Source organism: Thamnophis elegans, chromosome 13 (genome assembly GCF_009769535.1).
Source record: "Thamnophis elegans isolate rThaEle1 chromosome 13, rThaEle1.pri, whole genome shotgun sequence".
NCBI classification, from domain to species: domain Eukaryota; kingdom Metazoa; phylum Chordata; class Lepidosauria; order Squamata; family Colubridae; genus Thamnophis; species Thamnophis elegans.
The window spans coordinates 43,579,451-43,604,668 of record NC_045553.1 but is presented as its reverse complement, the minus strand read 5'-3'; the positions used below and the strand labels follow the sequence as shown (position 1 = coordinate 43,604,668).

General features: G+C 47.2%; 1 protein-coding gene across 1 annotated transcript in view; it reads left to right on the top strand.

The window, feature by feature from the left end:
* The window catches only part of NCAPD3 (non-SMC condensin II complex subunit D3), a 57,053-nt gene extending 32,061 nt beyond the window's left edge, over positions 1-24,992 (top strand). Inside the window, exons 18-35 of the mRNA XM_032230071.1 lie at positions 695-792; positions 939-1,054; positions 3,055-3,162; positions 3,908-4,022; positions 4,123-4,230; positions 5,623-5,861; positions 7,436-7,515; positions 12,367-12,504; positions 14,488-14,621; positions 16,137-16,336; positions 17,428-17,538; positions 18,341-18,517; positions 19,675-19,829; positions 19,997-20,124; positions 21,019-21,096; positions 21,668-21,742; positions 21,857-21,917; positions 23,486-24,992. Coding sequence (XP_032085962.1) covers positions 695-792; positions 939-1,054; positions 3,055-3,162; positions 3,908-4,022; positions 4,123-4,230; positions 5,623-5,861; positions 7,436-7,515; positions 12,367-12,504; positions 14,488-14,621; positions 16,137-16,336; positions 17,428-17,538; positions 18,341-18,517; positions 19,675-19,829; positions 19,997-20,124; positions 21,019-21,096; positions 21,668-21,742; positions 21,857-21,917; positions 23,486-23,594 — 2,230 coding nt within the window. The 3' untranslated portion in view covers positions 23,595-24,992. The remainder of the gene's footprint in view (positions 1-694; positions 793-938; positions 1,055-3,054; positions 3,163-3,907; positions 4,023-4,122; positions 4,231-5,622; positions 5,862-7,435; positions 7,516-12,366; positions 12,505-14,487; positions 14,622-16,136; positions 16,337-17,427; positions 17,539-18,340; positions 18,518-19,674; positions 19,830-19,996; positions 20,125-21,018; positions 21,097-21,667; positions 21,743-21,856; positions 21,918-23,485) is intronic.
* Positions 24,993-25,218: the final 226 nt, after the last annotated feature.

Genomic DNA, 25,218 nt, shown 5'->3' with positions numbered 1-25,218 from the left:
TAATATTCGGCTTTTTTAATCCATATATATATATATATATATATATATATATATATATATATATATAAATGGCTCCCTCTTTGTGGGAGCATAACTCTGGAATGCCTCGAGCAATTTCAACCAAACATGGCATCCGGATGACTTACTCTCTGAAAAAAAATACTGTGGGGGTAATACACCCCTAACACCCCTCAGTGTGTGTGTGTTCTGTTAAGATACAGCCTGTTGTGCCTTACAATGGCTTCTACCGTACTGCCGTAAAATGGCTTTTACTTACTCCACAAGGGGGCTCCCTCTGGTAAGGAGGAAAATCCAACATTAGAAATTACGTTTGGTCCGGACATTTCCCCCCTCTCCCCCTATAAATAAATACCAGGGCAATGCCAGGTTATCAACACTAGTATTTCCTAAAATAGTTCATTCTTCTAAGAGAGGTGGTTGTTAACTTTACAGGTCTTTAAGACTTCTGGACCAACTCCCAGAATTCCTAAGCCCGGCTGAAGAATTTTGGGAATTGAAGTTCACAAATCCTGAAGTTGCCAAGTTTGGGGACCCCTGGCCTAGCATGTTGACCCCAGCCATTGGTTTACAGCCCAGGATCAAATGAGCCATGGCGTAACATGTGAATCCAGTTGCTTTCATTCATGGGTGGGAAGTGGGGCCAATCATCACTTCCTTCTTCTCCATTTCCCAGGCAGCCCGAAGCCAACCTGGAGACCATGGTGCACATCCTCAGCGTGATTGGAAGTGTTGCCAGACACCTGCCCAGCAACACCCAGAGCAGGCTAATGAGTGAGGGCTCACTGGACAGTCATTTGGGGAGGGTACTTTTCTGGAAGCAACGGTCTCTCTTATGCCGTCTTCTTTGTGGTGAGAGGGAAGGACTGTTTAAGCGCCTCAACACCCATTTACTCCGGGGGTCTGGCCTTCTTTTGCAGATGATCTCAACTGTTGGCTGCAGGACTTCCAGTGTCCTTTGGAGGTGATCAGCTCCGCTATCGAAACTCTGCAGAAGCTTAGCCAGGCCGTCACCGATGCCCCGAAGGAGATGCAGGTGAGACACAATGCGTCTTCTTCAAAACTATGGATTTTATCTCCCAAGGCTGTTTTTCTCAGGAAGCAACTGGGCTTCGTTGTTTTTTATTTCGAAGATGTTTCACTTCTCGTCCAAGAAGCTTCTTCAGCTCTGACAGGACGGTGGGGAATGGAAGGATTTATATTCCTTGCAGGCAGTTGGTCCTTTGCATCCTTTTAAAGGGTCCTTGAAGCACTTTATCTGTGTCCTGAGTAGTGCAAATGGTTCCTCTTTCTCTGTAATTTTTTCCTCTGGAAATCAATTCCTATTCCCACACCATTCCAAGGGTGTTCACCCCAAATTGTATAGCTAAAAGTCCGTAGACATTCTCAGTCATCCAGGTCATGGTTGTCCCAAAGGTGCTTTTATTCAGGAGGCAACTGGAATTTCTTGTTTTTTCTTCTTTGAAGACGTTTCGCCTCTCATCCAAGAAGCTTCTTCAGCTCTGAGTGGATGATGGGGGATGGAAGGATTTGTATTCCTTGCAGACAGCTGGTCCTTTGCAACCTTTTAAAGGGTCCTTGAAGCACTTGGAGGTTTATTTGTGTCCTGAGTAGTGCAAATGGTTCCTGTTCTCTGCAATTTTTTCTCTGGAAATCCATTTCAACTCCCCAACCATTCAAAAGATGTCCATCCAGACATCCAAGTCGTGGTTGTCCCAAAGGTGCTTTTTTCAGGAAGCAATTGGATTTTCTTGTTTTTTTTCTTTTGGAGACATTTCTGTTCTCATTTAAGAAGAGGGCTGTGAAAAAAAATCTATGTCCTTACATCCTGGACATAAATTGTTTCAACTTCTACCCTCAAAATGATGCTATAGGCACTGCACACCAGAACAACTAGATACAAGGCAGTTTTCCCCCTTATGCCATCACTCTGCTAAACAACTAATTCCCACAACACTGTCAAATAATTTACTAAGACTGTATTACTATTATTCTTCTCCTCCTTCCTAGTATCTATCTCTCCCCACTTACGACATAACCGTGTTGCTTGTATCTTTCAATTTATATTGTTTTTATTTGTTTCCTGGTACAATTTGATAGCTTATTAGTCACCTTGACTATCACTAAATGTTGTATCTTTTTATTCTTGACAAATATATTTTATTCTCCTTATGTACACTGAGAACATATGCACCAAAGACAAATTCCTTGTGCATCCAATCACACTTGGCCACTAAAGAATTCTATTCTTCTTCAGCTCTGGCAGGATAGTGGGGAATGGAAGGATTTATATCAATCCTTCCATTCCCCATTATCCAGCCAGAGCTGAAGAAGCTTCTTGGATGAGAAGCGAAACATCTTCAAAATAGAAAACAAGAGAAAGTTCAGTTGCCTCCTGAAAAAGCACCTTTTTCAACCATGACCCGGATGACTGAGAATCTCTACAGAATCTCTACAGACCTTTTAGCTATACAATTTGGGATGAAGACCCTTTGAATGGTGTGGGAGTAGGAATGGATTTCCAGAGGAAAAATTGCAGACTCCAGGAACCAGGAGCACCACTCAGGTGACCCTGAGGACACAGGTAAACCTCCAAGTGCTTCACCGACCCTTTAAAAAGGATGCAAATGATCAGCTGTCTGCAAGGAGTGTAAATCCTTCCCTTCCCCACCATCCAGCCAGAGCTGAAGAAGCTTCTTGGATGAGAAGCGAAACATCTTCAAAGAAAAACAAAGGAAGTTCAGTTGCGTCCCGAAAAGGTACCTTTGGGACATAAAATCCAGAGTTTTGAAGAAGACTCAGCCAAAACACCTTTGGGACAACCATGACCTGGAGGACCGGGAATCTCCATAGACAACTAACTTACCTGTATGCCAGTCAGGTGGAGGTAGATCTCCCAAGACTGAGGCTGGATAACTTAATCTGCCATAGACACAGCCATCCTCCTAGCCACAAAGAAGTGGGATCCTGGGGAAGGTTGCTGTGTTAACTCGGCAAACATTTACTCAACTTCCCCCTCGTGTCATGTTTAAACAGGAACTGCTGAACAACCTATGCGGAGATCTTTTAGCTGCCTGTGAGCAATATATCTCAAAGATCGTCCTCCAAGAATTTGGCACGGAACAGCTGCAAGAGGATATCTTGGTAAATAAAACCAGCGTGGTTGCGAGTGGTTAAACTCTGAATATCAAATTTTGGGGTTCAGTCAGCCCACCGAGGGAAGCCTTAATAAAAAGATTTGTCAAGGCAAATCCTTCTCTCCATTAGCTCTGGAGCCGCATGTGGCTCATTCCTCTGCTGCGGCTCAAAATATGTGTCACAACCGCCAATGTTTGACACCCCCTGACATACAATCTATTGAGCTTTTGGGACCCCCGCTTAGGTGGCTCCCGGTGTTTTCTTTTCTGTGGGAAACGGATCCAAAGGATTCTTTGAGTGTTTAAGGTTGCCGGCCCCTGAGCTAGACTTTCACCCAATCATCATCATCATTTAACGACCCCGTAACCTCTTGCGGGGTGGAGTCTGGGCAACTGAATGGAGCTATCAGAGCGTTTTAATGGCCAGATGCTCTTCCTGACACCAATGCGGAGTTTTGTTCGGCAGATATATTCTCATTTTGCCCAGAGAGAAATATCTGCCTCTACCCAGGATCGAACTCACAGCCTCCTGGTTGAGAGGTGAGAGTCCCACCTCTAGGCTATCACTCCGTTCTTCAGTCACTATGTTGTGCCCAATTCTTTGTAACCTCATGGACACCCCCTCCCCCCCTGTCCTCCAGTGTCTCTTGGAGTTTGCTCAAATCCATGTTCACGTTAGGCTTTCGCCGAATAGTATTTTAATACCAATTTAGGATTCTCTTTCTAGTTTATGGCATTGTTTCGTTTGGCAGGTGAGGCACCTCTTCACCTTGGGTGAGATTGCACAGCTCTGTCCGGCCAAAGTGGACAAGCGCATCTTCTTGTTGATCCAATCCCTCTTGGCTAGTCCTGACAACATGGAACAGTGTAAGCTCTTCTTCCTCCTTTGGATGTCCACCTTGCAGAGGGGACTGTCTCCTGCTTCAAAGCCTTTCCTTATTTGGGGTGTGTGTTTGTTGTTTTCTAGTGTCCAGCTCTGCGGAGAACGAGGACCTCCCAGCATCTCAACCCTTGTCACAATTCCGAGGGTCCATGATGCCTTCTACTGTCCGAGCACATGCGTTCATTACTCTGGGTAGGCATGGTGCGGTGGGGTGGGGGAGAGGGGAGAAGACTTGCCATATTCCCTACCTTTTTTCCCCCCTAGCACCCATTGACACAGCATGTTGGCCTATCTTAAAATTTTATCCTCTGTGTTTCCATTTCATCTGAGTCCATGATGAAATGAAGACAATAGAAGCAAGACAATAGGAATTGACATTCCGAGTTTGGTGTCTCTTCTCTCCTCTCCTTATCTCCCCCTCTCCTTCCTTCTCCTTTCCTCTCCTCTCTTTCCTTTTCCTCTCTCCTCTCCTTATCTTCCCCTCTCCTTGCCTTCCCTCTCCTTCCTTCTCCTCTTCTTATCTTCCCCTTACCTTCCATTTCCTACCTCCTTCCTTCTCCTCTCTCCTCTCCTTACTTCTTCTCTCTCCTCTCCTTATCTTCCCCTCCCTTTCCCTTGCCTTCCTTCTCTCCTTATCTTCCCCTCACCTTCCTTTTCCTATCTCCTTCCTTCTCCTCTCCTCTCTCCTCTCCTTCCTTCTTCTCTCTCCTCTCCTTATCTTCCCCTCCCTTCCCCTCTCCTTCCTTCTCTCCTTATCTGCCCCTCTCCTCCTCTTTCCTCTCCTCTCCTTCCTTCTCCTGTCTCCTCTCCTTATCTTTCCCGCTCCTTCCCTTCCCTCTCCTTCCTTCTCCTCTCTCCTCTCTCCTCTCCCTCTCCTCCCTTCTCCTCTCTCCTCTCTCCTCTCCTTATCTTCTCCTCTCCTTCCCTCTCCTCCCTTCTCCTCTCTCCTCTCCTTATCTTCCCCTCCCTTTCCCTCTCCTTCCTTCTCTCCTTATCTTACCCTCTCCTTCTCTTTCCTCTCTCCTCTCCTCTCCTTCCTTCTCCTGTCTCCTCTCCTTCTCCTCTCCTTCCCTCTCAACAGTAATGCAATCCATAGTGACATATCTAAATTTACATTCAGTGCTCTAATTTCTCTAAACACCATGTCCCATATTTTTTGTGCACTATCACAATCCCACCACATATGTTTACATGTTCCAACCTCTTTCTTGCACCTCCAACAAATATTTGTATATTTACCATCTATTTGATTTAATTTGCGTGGTGTTAGGTATCACCTCCATATCACTTTATATCGATTTTCCTTAACTCTAACCAACATATTCTTATACACTCTTCTATCCCAAATATTTTCCAATCTTTATCATTTATTTCTCCTACATCTAATTCCCAAATTAATTTTGAACGTTTTGCCTGCTCTTCTTTCAGTTAATATTCTATATATTTTTCCCAATTCTTCCTTTACTTATATATTCTCCATTCACCTCACATTCTTTTATAATCATTCAAATTTTGTTAAGTGTCTATCTTTCTCCTCGAATCTTTCTTCCACTTTTATCCGTTTCTGCTTCCTTTTTATGACAGGAAAGCTTTGCCTGCAGCACGAAGACCTGGCGAAGAAGTGCATCGCAGCCTTGGCTCGCGAGCTGGAGGTGTCCAAGGACGTGGCCGTCCGCAACAATGTGGTGATTGTGATGTGTGACCTCTGCGTCCGCTACACCACCATGGTGGACAGGTATATTCCCGACATTGCGATATGCCTGAAGGATCCGGAGCCATTCATACGGAAACAGACGCTCATCCTCCTTACGAATCTCTTGCAGGTGAGGGGGAAGCAGGAGGGTGGAATTTAAGCTTCTTCATTGTCTAGACCGGGCGCGCTCAGCTTTCAGGGAAATGTAGCACAGGGTGTTGAATTTATATTTACCGACAAAGAAATAAAGGTAGGCTAGTATACATCTATTTCAAGCTATTCAGCTCTTATCAGCTAGCCATACCCTTCTGGGACTCCAACCCAGGCTGCTTACTGTACATATGTATTAACCTCTAAGCCACCGGCTCTCCTCCCTTTGTCAGCTGCACCAAGGGAAAGAACGTGTTTTTTGTCAGGGCAACCTGGTCTACCCAATTATGGACAGAGCATACTGCTTCCAAGAGCCAAGGTGACGCAGTGGTTAAATGCAGCACTGCAGGCTACTGCTAGATCAGCAGGTCAGCGGTTCAAATCTCACCGGCTCAGGGTTGACTCAGCCTTCCATCCTTCCGAGGTGGGTAAAATGAGGACCCAGATTGTTGGGGGCAATATGCTGACTCTCTGTAAACCGCTTAGAGAGGCCTGAAAGGCCTATGAAGCGGTATATAAGTCTACTGCTATTGCTATTGCTTCCGTTTTCGCCTTTCAGCTCCAATCCAGGAGCCTTTGCAGACAATCACTTTCGCAACAAACCATTTTTTGTGTCGCATTTATGTTTTACTGACAAAGAAATAAAGAGAGACTGGAATAAATCTATTTCAAGCTATTTAGCTCTCACCAGCTAGCCATACCCTTCTGGGATTCAAAGCCAGCTGCTTACAAATTAGGTAGATGTATTAACCTCATCACTTTGTCAGTTATATGTTTTGTCGACTATACGCCACAGCATACTGTACTGCAGGCTACTTCTGCTGGCTGCTGGCTGCCTGCAATTTGGCAGTTCGAATCTCACCAGGCTCAAGGTTGACTCAGCCTTCCATCCTTCCGAGGTCGGTAAAATGAAGACCCAGATGGTTTGGAGCAAATATGCTGACTCTGCAAAACTGCTTAGAGAGGGTTGTAAAGCACTGCAAAGTGGTATATAAATCTAAGTGCTATTGCTGTTCCTTCCTTCCGTGGTGGCACAGTGGTTAGTACGCAGTATTGTGGGCTAACTGCCCACTGCCAGGAGTTCGATCCTGACGAGCTCAAGGGTGACTCAGCCTGCCATCCTTCCAAGGTGGGTATAATGAGGACCCAGATTGTTGGGAGGCAATAGGCTGACTCTGTAAACCACTTAGAGAGGGCTGTAAAACACTGCAAAGCAGTATATAAGTCTAAGTGCTTTTGCTATTGCTATAATGTGAGCAGAGATTAAGTGTACCCAAATATGGGACGGAGCATACTGCTTCCGCTTTCGCCTTTCAGCCCCAATCACAGGGTACGACATTTTCATTAAGAACAAAAACGTGGAACTCACCTGTCCTGGCATGGACTCAGGAGGACCGTCGTCCAGTTAATTCAAAGAGGCCATCTTTGAAAACCTAAAAAGAACTTCAGGAAAAGGAAAGGTGCAGGGATTTGGGGAAATATATATATATTTAGGGAGACGGTATCCACGTTTTCTATCCAAAGGGGCTAATTGTGCTGTTTTGGTTTGATTAGGAAGAATTTGTGAAATGGAAAGGCTCGCTCTTCTTCAGGTTCGTCAGCGTTCTGGTGGATCCCAATCCAGAAATTGCCAGGTAAGGAAGATCTTTCGGACGTTGGTAGAGTTTGAAACTTAGTGGTGTCTCCATTCCTTCTGAAAATCTGGGAGAAGATTCCATCTAAGCCTTTTGTCCTTCAGGCAGTTTTATAATATAGGCCTTTATTTTCCCCTTCCTTCCTTCCCCCTTTCCTTCCTTCCTCCTTTCCTTTCCCCTTTCCTTCCTTCCTCCTTTCCTTTCCCCCCCCTTTCCTCTCATCTTTCCTTCCTTCCTTCCTTCCTTCCTTCCTTCCTTCCTTCCTTCCTTCCTTCCTTCCTTCAATTTTCTTAAATCTTACATGCATTGGGATGCAAGAGAAAGCAGACACTCTCTTATTAAATCAAGTCAAATATCTATTACAGTCATAAACCAGTATAACTCCCCTTCCTTTCTGCTTCCCCTTCCCCATTCTCTCCTCCCTCCTCTCCTCCCTCTTCCCTTCTCCTCCCTCCCCCCTTCCCCTTTCCTACTCCTCTCCCCCCTCCCTTCCCTCCCCTCCCCACTCCTCTCCTAACAAGAATTCTTAAGCCTTCTTCTCTAGAGTGATTAGTGAGACTGGGAAGCCTTTCAAGGAGCAAACAATTTTTTTTAAAGGATGGCAATACAGGGAGCCAACTAAATATTGCTTTCTCCACAGTGTCTGAATTCTAGGATGATATTGTCCCATATCTTTCCAGCAGGGGGAAGTACAGTGTTACATCGTTTGCCTTCGCACGGCTGAAATCTAGTTTAGATTGGCGGTGTTTGCTTAAAAAGCAGGAGGTGTTGATAACCCGCTGCTTTATTTATGCTCAGGATTGTTCTTTAAACAAACAGTAGGCAACTTACTCGTAGGGCTTTTCAGTACATTGTGTAAACTTGCATCAAAGTACAGTAAAAAAGAAAAACAACGATGGTTCCGGAGTCCTTGCGGGATTCTGTGTACAGAAAGAGGAGAAGAATGCATTTTCCACCGTGGCACGTGCCACTACTTTTAAAAGAATGCCCAAGTATGAAGAACGGTTGCAGGAATTGGGCATGGCCAGTCTAGTGAAGAGAAGGACCAGGGGAGACAGGATAGCAGTCTTCCAATATTTGAGGGGCTGCCACAGAGAGGAGGAAGGGATCAATCTATTTTCAAAGGCCAGACGAGGAATAATGGATGGAAACTGATCAAGGAGAGATTCAACCTGGAAATAAGGAGATATTTTCTGACACTGAGAACAAAATCAACCAACAGAACAGAAGTTGCCTTCGGAAGTTGTGAGAGCTTCATCCCCGGAGGCTTTCAAGAAGAGACTGGACTGCCACCTGTCAGGAATGGTGTATGGCCATGATGGCAAACCTATGGCGCACGTGCCGCAGGTGGCACACAGAGGCCTCTCTGCGGGCACTTGAGCTGTTGCCCAGCTGAGCTCCACCGCACCTGTGCATGCGGCTCCCACTGGCCAGCTGATTTTCGGGTCTCTGCTGTGCATGTGGGAGGCGCGGGGTGTGTGTGTGTTCCCCCCTCCCTCACGCCTCAGTTTTGGTTTCAGGAAGCTTCAGGTGGAATTGCTAGGCCCAAAATGGGGCGCATGTGCCAGGGGGGCACATGCGCAGGGCGTATCACGGGGTGTCATGTGCATGTGTAGGGGGTTGTGCACCCCTATGCAGGGGGTGGGGTACATTGTATTGGGGGTGTGGGCATGCGCGCCTGCATGCATGCATGCATTCTCACACACACAATTTCGGCACATGAGGACCAAAAGGTTAGTCATCAGTGGTGTAGGGTCTTCTGCTTTGGCAGCGGGTTGGACTAGATGACCTACAAGATCCCTCCCAACTCTGTTAATGTGTTGAATTCCACCTCCTCATTCAGAAGTCTTATCTATATAATTGCCATATTTTTATGAGTATAAGACGCAGTTTCTTTCCCCTAAAAGAGGGTGAAAATTTGGGTGCGTCTTATACTTCAAATGTAGCCCCGCCTACTCACCAGCTTGCACCCTTCGGCCTCCGTGCGTCCCGTTTCAGAGCTGTTCCAGGCTGCAGGGATTGCCACAGACCAGCCCCCTCCTCCGTGGCTTGCGTGTTTAGCTCTGCGCCTCGCATTTTCAGCCTTGGAACGCTCTGTTTGATACCCTTTCAAGGCTGCGGGGATCGCCAGAGCACATCGCCGCCGATCTCTGCCTCCATGCATTGCATTTTGGGTTTTTGGCCTCTGCGCGTTGCATTACCGGGCGGTGATTGGCGGCGATGTACTTTTGCGATCCCCGCAGCCTTGAATGGGTCACAAACGGAGCATTTGGAAGCTGAAAACGCGCGGCGCAGAGGCCAAAATGGCAACCCGGAACAGCCGCTGCCTTGTCTCACCGCTTCGTGTGCTTTACTCCCTTGAGCTCCCTCCAACAATCAGCTATGCTTTTGAAGCTGCGTATCAGCCCCAATGAGGCGCATCCGAGCGAAGCGACTCCCCCCCCCCCCCGTGCGCGCTCACAACCAGGAAACGTATGTGCCACGCTGCATTCTAAGGACGCTAGCTGGTAGGCAGAGGTGGAATTTTTTTCTTTCTTATTTTCCTCCCCAAAAACGAAGGTGTGTCTTATACTCCAGGGCGTTACATACTCTGAAAAATACAGTAGGTTAAATTCTGTAGCCATGAACTCCTCCTCTGAGCAACTTACCTGTGCTTTATCTAAATCCTACCCAGCTGGGAATGGGAATATTTTTTCAATCAAAGTCCACATATTGGGCTGGGGGCAGAGGGAAAAAAATATTCATTTTCTTTTTTTAAAAAAAGACCCTAAATATTGAGGTTCTGAGTTTAGACTCAAGGCAAGCAGACTCGTTCTTAATAAGATTTAGTTATCGTGAGCGACTAGTTAATTACCTCAAACATTGTAATTACTGACGGTGTTTACGGTTCTATGGAGTTATTTCTCCCTTTAATTATGCTGGATTATAATTAGAAGGAAAATTGTAGGATGAGCCCTGAAAGCTTTTGCTAAAGAGAGCTGGCTAAGGGAAGGGCACCGAAACAAGCTGTATGGTGTGTTTTTTTTTTAAAGACATTTTAAACAAGGCGATCATTGGAAGAGACTGAACGGGGAGAGGAGAGGCCTCGGGTTTCCACACAGCTCTGGTTTTGTTCCTTCGGTGGCACTCAACTGGGTGGCATAGCCTGTTAGCCTTGGGCCGGCATCCTTAAGATAGAGAAGGGTCTGTGACTCTTGGCTGATGTTTCGTGGAAACAGTTGTGGCTGCTACTCTAGCAAACTAGGTTTAAATATATACATATATCAGGATTTCACATCAAAATGTCCAGTAATGTTGGATTCCAGTGCATTCTCTGATATCTCATAGGGTTCAGATGGAGCAAATTTGCGCAGTGAAATAGAACAAAACAGAAAACGGAATGGAATGAGGAAAGAAGGAATGGAATGGAATAGAATAATGAAAGAATAGAATAGGACGTGGAGTGGAATGGAATAGAAAGAGGAAAGAATGAATAGAATAGGGAAAGAATAAAGTAATAGAATAGAATAAGGAAAGAATAAAATAATGAAAGAATAGAATAGGATGTGGAGTGGAATAGAATAGAAAGGAAAGAATGAATAGAATAGGGAAAGTAAAGTAGTTGAATAGAATAGAATAGGGAAAGAATAAAATAATAAAATAATAGAATAGGACATGGAGTGAAATGGAATAGAAAGAGGAAAGAATGAATAGAATAGAATAGGGAAAGAATAAAGTAATTGAATAGAATAGGGAAAGAATAAAATAATAAAATAATAGAATAGGACGTGGAGTGGAATGGAATAGAAAGAGGAAAGAATGGATAGAATAGAATAGGGAAAGAATAAAATAATTAAAGAATAGAATAGAATATCGGAATAAAGGATAAAATAGAATAAGTCCTCAACTTACAGCAGTTCTTTTAATGACCTTTCAAAGTTACAACAGTGGCACTGAAGAAAGGTACTTATGACCATTTTTCACAGTTGTGACCTTTGGGGGCATCCTTGTGATCATGTGGTCAAAATCTGGATCCTTGGCAACCGACTCGTACTTATGACAGTTGCTTTGTCCTGAGGTCATGCAATCCCCTTTGGCGACCTTCCGACAAGCAGAGCCAATGGGGAAGCCAGATTCACTTAACAACCAAGCTACAAACTTTATCAACGGCAGTCATTCATTTTTACAACCGAGGCAAGAAATGTCGTAAAATGGGGCAAACCTCACTTAACGAATGTCTCACTTAGCAACAGAGATTTTGGTCTCGACTGCGGACATAAGTCAAGGACTGCCTATAATAGGGCGGGAGCCCTAAGGAGCCTGGACGGTCAGGCGAGGAGGGGAGGGGAGGGGCGAGTAGAGGTTGGCGAGGGGACCCTCGACGTGAATGACATCAAGTTGGCTACACCCACCCAGTCACATGACCCTCTAGCCACGCTCACCCAGCCAATCATTAGGCAGATCATATGCGGGATTTAGAGTTATGAATTTAGTGATCCCTGAGATCCGAAAGATCGGTGACCCCTGGTCCAGGGTATTTAAATCCCATGTCTCAGGCATGATGGGCCTGTCCCACTCTCTCCAGTGGGAAGAGGCTTTCTTCCAGATCCCATCTGCCAAAAGATTTCAGATGGTGGGATCTAGGAGCCTTTTTCTGCTGTTTTTTCAGACTTCGGATCTTTTGCCCCTTTGTGGCTGGGATCTTTTTCTTAAAACAAAAACAAAGCTGGGATTTTTCAGGACCCTCTTTGATTTGTACCTTGGAGAGCATCGTCGTTGCTTAACCTCTCTGGTTTTTAAGGAGAAGGCGGTGATGCCCACAAGGGCATTTCCTTCAGCGCTGTTGTGTTCTTGGCCTCCCTCCCTCTGCAGCTTTGTCAAGTTCTGCTTGGTGCACCTCCTGCTCAAGAGGAATCCCGCCATGTTTTCTCAGCACTTCGTTGAATGCATTTTCCATTTCAACGGCTACGAGAGGCACGAGACGTACAACAAGTTCCTCCAGAGCGAAAGGTCGGTGAAGGTTGTTTATTTGCGCCCTGCCTTTCTTTTACAAACAACTCGAGGTGGTGAACATACTTTCCTCTTCCTATTTTCCCCCCCACAACGACAACCCTGTGAGGTGGGTTGGGCCAAAGTCACCCAATTGACTTTCCTGGCTATGGAGGGACTAGAACACACGGTCTTCTGGTGATTGAAAGCCAGCCAATTGGCTTTCTTAGCTAAGGCAGGACTAGAACTCACAGGCTCCTTGTGACTGGTCCAAAGTCACCCAACTAACTTACATAGCTAAGGCAGGACTAGAATTCACAGGCTCCTAGTGATTGGCCCAAAGTCACCCAGTTGGTTTTCAAAACTAAGACAGGACTTGAACTCACAATCTCCTGGTAATTGGCTCAAAGTCACCCAGCCAGCATTCATGCCTAAGGCCGGACTAGAACTCACAGCCTCCCACTCTTTAACCCGATGTCTTAATCACATAGACCAACCTGTCTTGAAGCCCACTTAGTTGCTAGCAGGAGAAGAGGGAAATGTTGTGGCCAGCAGTGGCCAGTGGAGCTGAAAGCAGAGTCGGACAGTGGGGAGATTGGGGAGGAACATGGGCCAGTCCTGGAGTCTGGGAAGGCTCTGATGAGGGCTCTGTGTCAGAGGCAGAGGGGGGGCCAGGGCCGTATGCAAGTTATCAGCTGCCTTCGGATCTAGACAGCAGTGAGGCAGAGGAACAGCTGGAGCCTGTTCCCAGTCTGTGCATGCGCAGAGCCGCCAGAAGAAATCAGGGTAGACTTGGGAGTAAAGTCACAGGTGGAATGTGATTGCCTCCCCCCATAGGAAATAAAAGAGAAGCGAAAGAGGAGTGGACTTTTGCAGGAAACAATTCATTCATTAGTTTGTTTCAGGAGTGTAAAGATCTGTCCATGAATCTCAGAGACTCTGTGCCAAGTCTTTCCTTGCACAGCACCTCATTTGGAAAATATTTACACGGCAGCTTTCCAAGATAGATAAGGTCTGTAGCCATAAATACTCCTTTGAAAGACTGTCTGCCAGGCCTTTGCTGAATAAGAATGAGAGGAATTCACATTCGATTAATAAAAGGGGTTTTGTCGGGACCAGGAATCTGCCTCGTGCTTTTTGGGGAAGCCTAGGTCAGAACAGGAAATGAATGTGGACCATCCGTGAAAGTTGCTGAGGCTGGAGACAGATGAGAAGACCAGGAAGGAGACATTGCCTGCTTCTAGAGAAGAGAGCTTTTGAGGTAGCTCAGGGAGCACAGTCCTTTTCCCCTGAGAATCAGGGTTGGGTCTTTGCATGGGGAGTCCCCAGCCTCAGGCCACGCTCTTAAGAACTGGTGGGGCCAGGGTGAAACCTTCAGCTGAATTGAAATGGAATTTAATACACTGAATACGTTCCCTCCCCGTGCATTTAATTATTCTCTCCGGCCGTCCTGTGAACAATTACAAGGGCTGGTTCCTTCAGTAAAATTGCACTGGAGGAAGCCTCGGGTGCAATTGTCAAGCTGTCAGGTGCCTTTTCCCCACAACTCCACCTTAACAATCCTCAGGGGCCTCTTTCCAACCATGGGTGAACGCAGGGAGCGTCATCTTTGTGCGTGCAACGACAAAACCGCGAAGCCCTTATCCGCGGAGACATAAGCGCGTCGCAAAAGCTGCGACGTCATCGTGCGTCATCACCGCCGCGGCAACAGAGGGCGCTTTAAAACGGCGCCGCGGCAGAAAGCCGATTTCAATTAAGGTAGGGGTTAGGATTAGGTTTAGGGGTTTGTTTTAGGGTTAGGTTTAGAGTTAGGTTTAGGGTACTGAGTGCTTGGGAATGCGCGGATTTGCCCTCTGCGATTATGTCATCACGGTAGGATCGCGTTTTTCCTTAGCGCTTCGAACGGCGCGAATTAGTCTTCGCGCTTATGTCTCCGCGGATAAGGGCTTCGCGGATTTATGGTGGAACCATGGTCAACTCTTGGATTTTGTTCTCTTGCAACAGGGAGAAGAATCTCTTTTCCCTGAAGGGCAGAGCCAATCAAGGGTCCCGGATGCAGATCTACAAGTTCCTCCTGGAGCATTTTACCGACGAACAGCGATTCAACATCACCTCCAAAATTAGCCTAAACGTCCTGGGTACGGCTGAAATTTTAGAGCAGGGGTCCCCGACACCCCCCCGGGGCGTGGCCTATTTGTAACCGGGCCACGGGACGGCATACATACGCACTTGCAGCCGAGCTGTGTGTGCATACGCACCCGGGCCGGTTCGTGCTGCCCAGTTCCCCTCCCCAGTGGTGGGATTCAACCTGCGTAACAACAGGTCCCCGCGTGCACGCAGTGCGTTTTAAAGCAGCTCAAAAAGTTACTTTCTATTGCAGCTCCGGTGAGTAAAACAGCTGAGGCATGGCTGTTTTACTCACTGGGTATCAGCTGGGCTTCAAATCAGTGGGGAAATTCAAAAATGTTTACTATCGGTTCTGTGGGCGTGGCAGGGGAAGGATACTGCAAAATCCCCATTTCCTCCCCACTCCTGGAGGAAGGATATTGCAAAATCCCCATTCCCTCTCCACTCCAGGGGAAGGTGACTGCAAAATCCCCATTCCCTCTCCACTCCAGGGGAAGGATACTGCAAAATCCCCATTTTCTCCCCACTCCAGGGGAAGGATACTGCAAAATCCCCATTTCCTCCCCCACTCCAGGGGAAGGATACTGTAAAATCCCCATTCCCACCATACTCCAGGGGAAGGATACTGCAAAATCCCCGTTCCCACCCCATTCCATGGGAAGGATACTACAAAATCTCCATTCCCTCCCATTCTGGGGCCAGCCAGAGGTGGTATTTGCCGGTTCTCCGCACTATTCAAAATTTCCGCTACCGGTTCTCCAGAACCTGTTGAATTTCATCCCTGCTTCAAACAAAGAAAATACAGGTCAATATAGCGCAGGGGCGGGCGGGCCCACCTGAGCGAACCGGTTCGCTCTCAGCTGATCGTTGGAGCTATCGGTTCGCCCGAACAGATCCGAACCGGCTGAATCCTACCCCTTCCCTCCAGCTAGGCTGCCAACCTGCAAAAGATGGGGACCGCTGCTTTAGTGGAGTTAAACCCAAAGATACCTGTGTAAAAATAAGAGGGGCTTTTCAAAGTTGCTTTGCTCTGCAGATAGGAACCGTGCCTAGCTGCAGGTTTCTTGCCTTTTGTTTTCAAAGGAATTGCGGTTTACAGAGTCAGCATATTTGTCGTCATCCGTCCCCCTCCCAACAACCTGGGTCCTCATTTTACCGACTTCGGAAGGGAGGAAGGCTGAGTCAGATCTGAGCCGGTCAGGGTCGAACTGCTGGCAGTGGGCAGAGCCAGCCTGCAATACTGCATTCGCACCACTGCGCCACCACGGTTCTTAATATATAAGATGGTTAGAAAGCAGTACTGCAGGCTACTTTTGCTGTCCCCCTGCAGTTTGGCAGTTCAAATCTCACCACTCTCAGGATTGACTCCGTCTTCCATCCATCCGGGCCTTGAGTTGGACACCTCTGATCTAGATCAGGGTTGTCCAAAGGTGCTTTTTCAAGAGGCAACTGGACTTATTATTTCTTCTCGTCCAAGAAGCTCCTCCGCGTTTCACGTTCTCCCTTTCTCCGAAATTCGCTTGCAGCCTCCTTTGTGGACGGCGTCCTGCCGCTCAATATGGAAGCCAGCCAGCTGCTCTCGGATACCTTTGAGATCTTGAGCTGCAAGGAGATCAAACTCTCAGCCATGAGATCCAGACCAGAAGAAGACATCCAGCCGGAAGAAGATGAATTAGCCATGGCCAACGCTGTCATGCAGGTGGCCCAGAAGAAGCTGATTTCACAGGTGAGTCTTACAAAACGGTGCCACCTGGAGTAGCCAGTTCCTTTTTACTTGCCCCAGAACAAAATAATTGGCAGTTGGTTTCAGTGGGAAGAGACGCCTCACTTCCCATCTTGCTCGTCATGCTACAAGTCACCATTCCTGGAAACATTCTCATTTTTCAATTTTTTTATTAGTTTACTAGCTGATAACCGGGCGTTTATCCCAGTCCTGTATCAGACAGGAAAATGAATGAATTATATGCATAATGTCAAATCAAAGTAATTTTATTTACAGGCGATTAGAATAATCAAAGCCTTGTTGAAAATGTCCAGATTTTCTAATGTTGGATTTCCCCCCCATTACCAGAGGGATCCCCCTTGTGGAGTACTGTGAAACTGTTGCCATGTCAACTCCACTGTGCTGCACAGTAGAAGGCATTTTAGAGCAGTACAGTAGAAGCCATTTTAAGGCACGACAGGCTGCATCTTAACAGAACACACACTCTGGGGAGTTTTAGGAGTGTGTTACCCCCCACAGTATTTGTTTCCAGAGAGTAAGTCATCTGTGTATCAAGTTTGGTTGGCATTGCTTGAGGTGTTCCAGAGTTATGCTGGAACATACACACACACATACATACACAGCCATTTTTATATACATAGATAAAGATAATAAAATAAAATTGATAAAGATAATAATAATATAGAATACAACAAAAATACAAAAGAAAATAGTAGGGAAACAGTAGGGGAAAGTGGGGGAAAGCAAGAGGTGGGGAAGGAATTGACTTCCGATTCCCTTGGGTACAGCAGAATAAGACATGAACATCTAACCTCAGGTTTTTACTGTGGCATAATAGTATAAACTAGCCATTTCTATAACAACAAATCTCTCTAATTGGTAAAACCCAAAATCAAAGCTTCATTTTTTTCCCCACCTGGAGCACAAAGTCCAGAAGTGGTTTCCAAGTCAAATTTCCAGTGGAAATGTTCTCAAATACCCAAAGTTGATCCCATCTCTACGAAGGCTTTCCTCAGTGTGTGCTCTCTCCATTGTTTAGGGTAGACAGCCCTCTTCACCTAAACGTATCTCTCTGTGCTCCATCCGAATTCTAGGTCCAAAAGAAGAATTTCATCGAAAACATCATCCCCATCATCACGTCGCTGAAGAGCTTGTTGGAGCAAAGCAAACTCCCAGTGTTGAAGGACCTCATGAATTACCTCCGGGTAATCTTTCTCAGCCAGTGATACGCCATTAAAATTTGAGTCAGGGGGCAGTACGTTCCTGAAGGTAGTGGGATGTTTCACGTTCTATCAGTTTAATTTAGCTAAGACGAATACTTTATTTATTGGCGCAGTGCTTAGAATGCAGGCTAATTCTGCCAACTGCCAGCAGTTCGATTCTCAACAGGGTCACGGTTGACTCAGCCTTCCGAGGCGGTAAAATGGGGACTCAAGATTGTTCCGGGCAAATAGGCTGACTCTAAACCGCTTAAAGTGAGCTGTAAAAGAACTGTGAAGTGGTATATAAGTCTAAGTGCTATGGCTACTTCCTTCCCTTTCCTTATGGCAGGCTAACTCTGCCCATAGCCATGAGTTCGACCCTGACCGGCTCAAGGTTGACTCAGCCTTCCATCTTTCTGAGGTGGGTAAAATGAGGACCCAGATTGTTGGGGGCAAATATGCTGCCTCTGTAAACCACTTAGGTAAAACGCACTGTAAAGCGGTATTTAAGTCTAAGAGCTATTTCTATAGAAGTGTTTTCAACTTTAGCAACTTGAAGGTGTGTGGACTTCAACCCCCAGAATTCCCTAGTCACCTCACAGGGTTGTTGGGGGGGGGGGGGAATAGAAGGAAGGAGGAGTCTTAGATATGCCCGCCACCTTGAATTGCTCATAAAAATAATAAAGGCAGGATATATAAACTAAACAAATAAATGAATCATCTCAAATCCGTCCAGGAAACCCCACCGGCCAATCCCCTTCCTGCCCTCTCCAACCCCTTTGCTTTCACTTTCGCTTTCCTCTAGGAGGTGATGCAAGACTATCGCAACGAAATCAAGGAATTCTTCGCCCTGGACAAGCAGCTGGCGGCTGAGCTGGAGTACGACATGAAGAAGTACGAGGAGCAGCTGGAGAGAGAGGCTGAGCAAGACCAGGAGCTGAACGTGGATCACGAAGGCCACAGCACCCTGATGGCCAGGGCGGTACGGATCTCTCGTTCGGCTGCGGTTCAAGTCCCAGCGAGCTCACTCTGAAGCCGTTCGAACTCGGCTGCTGGAAAGTGGGGAGAGGGACAATATACCGTTGTCCTCAACCTACCACCGCAGTTGATCCCGTAATTTATGTTGCTAAGTGTGTCCGTTACAAAGTGAGTTTTGCCCCGTTTTATGACCTTCCTTGCCACAGTTGTTAAGTGAGTCCCCGCAGTTGTGAAGTTAGTAACCCTGGTTGTTAAGTGAATCTGGCTTCCCCATGGACTTTGCTTCTCATGACCCCGGGACACGACGACCGTCATAAATATGAGTCGATTTCCAAACATCCGAATTTTGATTATGTGACCATGGGGGATGCGGCAATGGTTACAAGTGTGAAAAATGGTCGTAAGTCACATTTTTTTCAATGCCATTGAAACTTCCCATGGCCGTTAAATGAATCCTTGTGAGTTAAGGACAGCGGGACGCGGTGGCTCGGTAGCTTCTGAGCTTGTCGATCAGAAGGTCGGCAGTTCAGTGGTTCGAATCCCCTTGACTTCAGTTGTCAGAAGGTCACAAAACCCCGGGACACGGACCCTGCGACTGTCATAAATGTGAACCAGTTGCCAAGCATCCAAATTTTTATCACATAACCATGGAAATGCGGCAGTGGCCGTAAAGTGTAAAAAACGGTCATTAGTCACTTTTTTCAGTGCAAGTTGAAACTTTGAACGGTCGTTAAATGAAGGTCTGTAAGTCCACCGGAGCCAGAGCAGGTCCTCGGGGGCAGGAAGCAGCTGTGCAGAGGCCATGGCATCTGGATTTGGCACATCTGGTTATAGCAGCTTTAGATTTACTCCCTCCCCCCCCCTCCCCAATGTATTGGATTTGTTAAAAATTGTAACGCACGTTGGGAACCGGTGACCATGGGATGCCGCAGTCATAAATGCTAGCCGGTTGCCGAGCACCTCATATGCGACTGTGTGATTGTCAGAACGTTGAACCTAGGCATCAAGTGAGGATCACCTCCCGGGATTTCTAGGAAGAGCTCTCAAGGGTTGAGAGGGGAATAATGACGCTAAGCGTGGCTTCCTCTGCAGAGAATGCGATGGAGGATGCTACCACAATGGTCCTTTAGCCCCTTTCTGTTCTCTCCTTTAAATAAACAGACTCCTACCTTGGAGAGGACTTCACATCCTCGGAATCAGATGGGCCAGGCCTCCCCACATACCCAAAGCAATTCTTCACCACCTCTGCGATCTCCTCTCTCGGCCCTTGCAATGTTTCCCGTTCCCGGGCCGGGACCTACGAAGCCCCGACACAGGTACCCTTCCGGATCTCTCCCCTGCCTTTTCAGCACCCGTAATGTGCTTAATCTGTTTACAACGGAGCGTTTTAATACCGTGCCCGCCACTCGGCATGGGAATGCTTGAAGCTCCTAGGGTTGGGACGAAAGGGCCAGCCATATGCGCTGTTTCGTTCTCGTTGTAGGAATTTATCCCTGAGTACTTCGTCCATCCTCAACTCTGCTAAGCGAGCCGCCGAGGCCGTGGAGACGAAGCGCGGCAGGAGCATGGGGACCAGGCTGGAATCTCTGAGGAGCAGACAAAGCGATAAAGGTAGGCTGTTCCCCAACCAGTTTGGCTTAGTGGTTAAGGCGCCAGGCTGGAAAGTGGGAGACAGAGAGTTCTAGTCCTCACTTAGCCATGAAAGTCGGCTGGGTAACTTTGAGCTAATCACCAAGTTGCCAGTGTGTTCTAGTTTTGCCTTAGGCACGAAAGCCAGCTGAGTGTCCTTCAGCTAATCACCAGGAACTGGTGAATTCTAGTCCCACCTCAGTCATGTAAACCAGTTGGGTGACTTTGAGCCAATCATCAGGAGCCAGGGAATTCTAGCTCCTCCTTAGGCATGAAAGCCAGTTGGGTGACTTTGAGCCAATCACCAGGAGCCAGGGAATTCTAGTCCCCCCTTAGGCATGAAAGCCAACTGGGTGACTTTGAGCCAATCACCAGGAGCCAGGGAATTCTAGTCCCTCCTTAGGCATGAAAGCCAGTTGGGTGACTTTGAGCCAATCACCAGGAGCCAGGGAATTCTAGTCCCGCCTTAGGCATGAAAGCCAGTTGGGTGACTTTGCGCCAAATATTCTCAGCTGAACTCAACATTGTTGTTTTTGTTGGGGAAATATTGGGTGGAAGATATGTTGCATATATTTCCCGCCTTGAGTTATTTGTAGAAATAATAAAAGCAGGATACAAATCAATAAACATTGAGTAAATAGAGCAGTGTTTCTCAACCTTGGCCACTTGAAGATGTCTGGACTTCAAGTCCCAGAATTCCCCAGCCAGCGAATGCTGGCTGGGGAATTCTGGGAGTTGAAGTCCAGACATCTTCAAGTTGCCAAGGTTGAGAAACACTGAAATAGAGTGTAGAAAGTGAGGCAAGTAGGCTAACCACTACAGATATTTTCTGTGGCTAACATTACCCCTTTCTCCCCCCTGCCCCTTCCTTCTTAGCTTCCTTTTGCAGCCTCAACCGACCATCTTCCCTTACCAAAGGACCCTTGGAAGGCCGCGCGATCAGTACTCCTGAACGTAAGTATCTTTTAAAAAACACTGTTTTTCTTTGAAAGTCTCCCTGCTTGGAGGAAGGGCAGCCGGACTGCTCCGGAGAGAGTCTTAATTCGAACATTGCCTTCCAAAACATACATCTCAATGCCATTGACACCCAGTTCAACAAGGACAAGGAAGGTAGATATTGGCAGCGCCACGCATGGATGCCCTTACTGGGTGCCTTTTCAATTAGCATTGTTTATAGTCACACTTTAAAAGTAAAGGTTCCCCTCGCACATATGTGCTAGTCGTTCCTGACTCTAAGTGGCTTACAGAATCAGCATCTTGCCCCCGACAGTCTGGGTCCTCGTTTTACCGACTTTGGAAAGGAGGGAAGCTTAGTCACCCTTGAGCCGGTCAGGATCGAACTGCCAAACTGCTGGCAGACTTAGCCCTGCAGTCCTGCGTTCTAACCACTGCACCACCACGGCTGGCTAGCTGATTAAGCGACATTCCTTGGTGAAAAAGGCCAGGTATAAATTGTAATAAAACATTTTGAGTTTTTCCCCGTCAGCGTGCGCTCAAGGTGGTGCATTTTTTTTTGTTTTTCCAGAGTCCATTAACAACGTGACCTTCGGAGCCGGAGTCAGCCGAATTAGACTGAGCCTCCCATCACCTTCTTGTAAAGGCAGGTGGAATCCCAAATTTCGGGATTGTCTCTTTTAAAAAACAAAAACAAAAACCTAAGCTTGGAAAAAAAGAGGCAACCTTCGCTATAATATCTCTTCTGTTCGTCCTGCAGTCAAAGAGGAACCAGAAACTCCGCAGGAGCAGGTGATTTGCTTGACCTCACCAGATAAATTGTGAGTATAAACGAATCAGTGTGTTTGTGTGTGTGTGTGTCTGTTTGTCTAAGGGTGGATTTCACTTTAAAAAGTTAAACTAACTAGACTTCCCCTTTCTCATAATTCCTATTAACCCCAATTTGTGTTCGGAGACTACAATTGGTCCAGAATGCAGCCGCACGAGCGATACTGGGTGTACCAAGGTACACCCACACTACACCTATCCTCTGCGAGCTTCACTGGCTCCCTATTGGTCTCCGAGCACGATTCAAGTTGCTGGTTATTACCTTTAAAGCCCTACATGGCCTAGGACCCAGGATATCTACGAGACCGTCTTCTGCCGCACACCTCCCTAAGACCGATAAGATCGCACAGGATGGGCCTTCTCCAGGTGCCATCAGCCAGACAATGTCGGCTGGCGATACCTCGGAGTAGGCCCTTCTCTGTTGCTGCTCCGGCCCTATGGAATGAGCTACCCCAAGAGATCCGGACTCTACCCACTCTCATGGCCTTCCGAAAAGCTATCAAACCCTGGCTATTCCGGTGGGCCTGGGGCTGTTGACCTCTTGATTGAGGTCCAGCCCCGCTTAGACTGGGTGCATGTTGTGTTTCTTTTAATCTGCTGTGTTTTATTTGTTTTTAATCTTTTCTTAATATTTTTATTTCTGTAAGCCGCTCGGAGTCCTCCGGGATTGGGCGGCCTATAAATTTAATAAATAGAAATAGAAATTTATATTTCTTTTAGCTATGCAGTCATCTTATCGCCTAGTTTAGAGTATAATAGCAATAGCACTTAAGATTTATATACCGGTTCACAGTTCTTTTACAGCCCTCTCTAAGCAGTTTACAGAGTCAGCATATTTTCCCCCAACAATCTCGGTCCTCATTTTACCGACCTTGGAAGGAAGGAAGGCTGAATCAACCTTGAGCCGGTCAGGGTTGAACTCCTGGCTCTGGGCAAAATTATCCTGCAATACTGTATTGTAACCACTGGGAGGGAAGGAAGGAAGGCAGGCAGGAAGATAGCAATAGCAGTTAGACATATATTGCTTCAAGGTGTTTCTCAGACCTCACTAAGCAATTTACAGAGTCAGCATATTCGCCCCCAACAATCTGGGTCCTCATTTTACCGACCCCAGAAGGATGAGTCAACCTTGAGCCGGTCAGGATTGAACTCCTGGCTGTGAGCAGAGTTAGCCTGCAATATTGTATTCTAACCACTGGGAGGAAGGGAGGGAGGAAAGAAGGAAGACAGCATTAGAGCGCTTAGACTTATATACCGCTTCACAGTGCTTTACAGCCCTCTCTAAGCACTTTACTAACAGCATATTTGCCCCCAACAATCTGGGTCCTCATTTTACCGACTTCAGAAGGATGGAATACGGAGTCAACCTTGAGCCTGGTGAGATTCGAACTGCCAAATTGCAGGCAGCCGGCAGTCAGCAGAAGTAGCCTGCACGACCGCACTCTAAACCACTGTGTCACCGCGGCTCACGATGGGCCTCTGCTGGTTCTCCAAGGATCCTGGATGGGCGTTCTTCTTTTTCTTTTCTTTTTTTAACTTCTTTTCTGCCTTGTCTTTGTAGGTTGCCCCAGCCTCCACAATGGAGGGTGAATTCTCCAAGAAGAAGCAGTCGATCCAGTTTAAGGCTGCTGAGACCGCGCCCTGGAATGGCCCGGCAACCAAAGAAATGACTGTGTTTTTCTTCCCAGCAAGAATGCGTCTTGCCTACAAGGAGAATCATGTTTCAAGCACTCTCTGCACCTTTCGGAAGATCATCGATCGATGCCTCCTAACTCTTCTTTTTATTCTCCCCGTGTCAGTCTTGCTTGCTTTTATAATCGGTGTGCTATAAATAATCTGTTTAGTAGTACTGCAACTGGAAATAGCCGACTGCTGCGTGGCTAGGCAAGGCCCCTCCTCCTACCTTTTTTTTCATACGTGGATTACGTCCTCTCGAGTAATTTGGGTTGATTGGGGTCCATGAAGCACTTTTAGGGCTGAGACCAGTTTTGGCGATTGACACGTACCACAATGTTCTAAGTCAGCGATGGGGAACCTTTTCTGCACTAAATGCTGAACAGTTTGTGCGGAAACCTTGCACGCGCGCACTCGTAAGGGCTGCGCTCCGGGAAAAAGCCAAACTTCTGGGTTCCAGTGCATATGTGCAGCCGACGATCAGCTGGCAGGCACATATGCGCACACCTGTTTTCGGCACTGCCGCATGCGCAAAGGGATCGTGCTCCGGAACAGTCAAACTTCCAGGTTCTGGCGTGCATAACGCATTTGACAGTCAGCTGGCTGGCGCGCATGGGCACACCGGTTTTTTCGGCACTGCCGCACGTATAGACAGCTGATGGTTGCGTGCGCATGCGTGCCAGAAACCCGCAAGACAAACAGGCGAGGCCACGCGCACCAGGCAAAACGGTTTTCTGTGCCACTTTGGGCGTGCGTGTGTCATAGATTCCCCACCACAGTTCTTAGTCTTTCCCGCAGCTCTCACTAAGCTTAATTTTACATCCTTGCTTTGCATCGGTCGAGGGATGGTGAATCTAAGGTCGCATGGAAGACGTGATTCCGTACGGCTGGGCCTCTGCTCTAGGCCAGACCCTGCAAACATGGGGAGAAGCCTGGGGTGTGGGGGAAGATTCTCCTGGAAGAATTGTGTGTTGAAATTTCACCCTGTAATTCCTCCCCTGTGAAAATGATCGCACAGGCCAAAGGGAGAGACGGAGAGAGGCAGATTCTATTGCAACCTCATGAATCTTCTTGAAACGGAATCCGTATTTTCTCCCGCAGAGAAAAGAATGGCTGGGTCTCCCTTACAGCAGTGTTGCCGAACCTTTTCGGCACCGAGTGCCAAAACAGGAGTGCACCCGTGCGCTGGGAAGATGATCCGGTTGCCGGCACACTCATGCGCATTGTCAGCTGGTCTTCGCCTGCACATGTGCGCCAGAAACCGGAAGACCAAGTGGCCGCTGCGCATGGGCGTGCCAGAAACTGGTAGAGCAGCCACTCGGCATGTGCATGCAACCTGCTCTTCTGGTTTCCAGTGCTCCTGTGCGCATGAAGACCAGCTGGCTGGTGTGACGGAATAGCAGCGGGTGACGGCTCACATGCCCAGAGAGATGGCTCCGCGTGCCATTTTTGGCACGTGTGCCATAAGTTCGCCATCACGGCCCAAGAGACTCCCTATCCCCTGACAAAGTTGAATCAAACAGATTTCAGGAGGGAGAAGGACCCACCTGTTCTTGTAAAGAACGTTTAACCTAAATCAAGAATCTCCAAACTTGGCCATTTTAAGTCTTGTGGACTTCC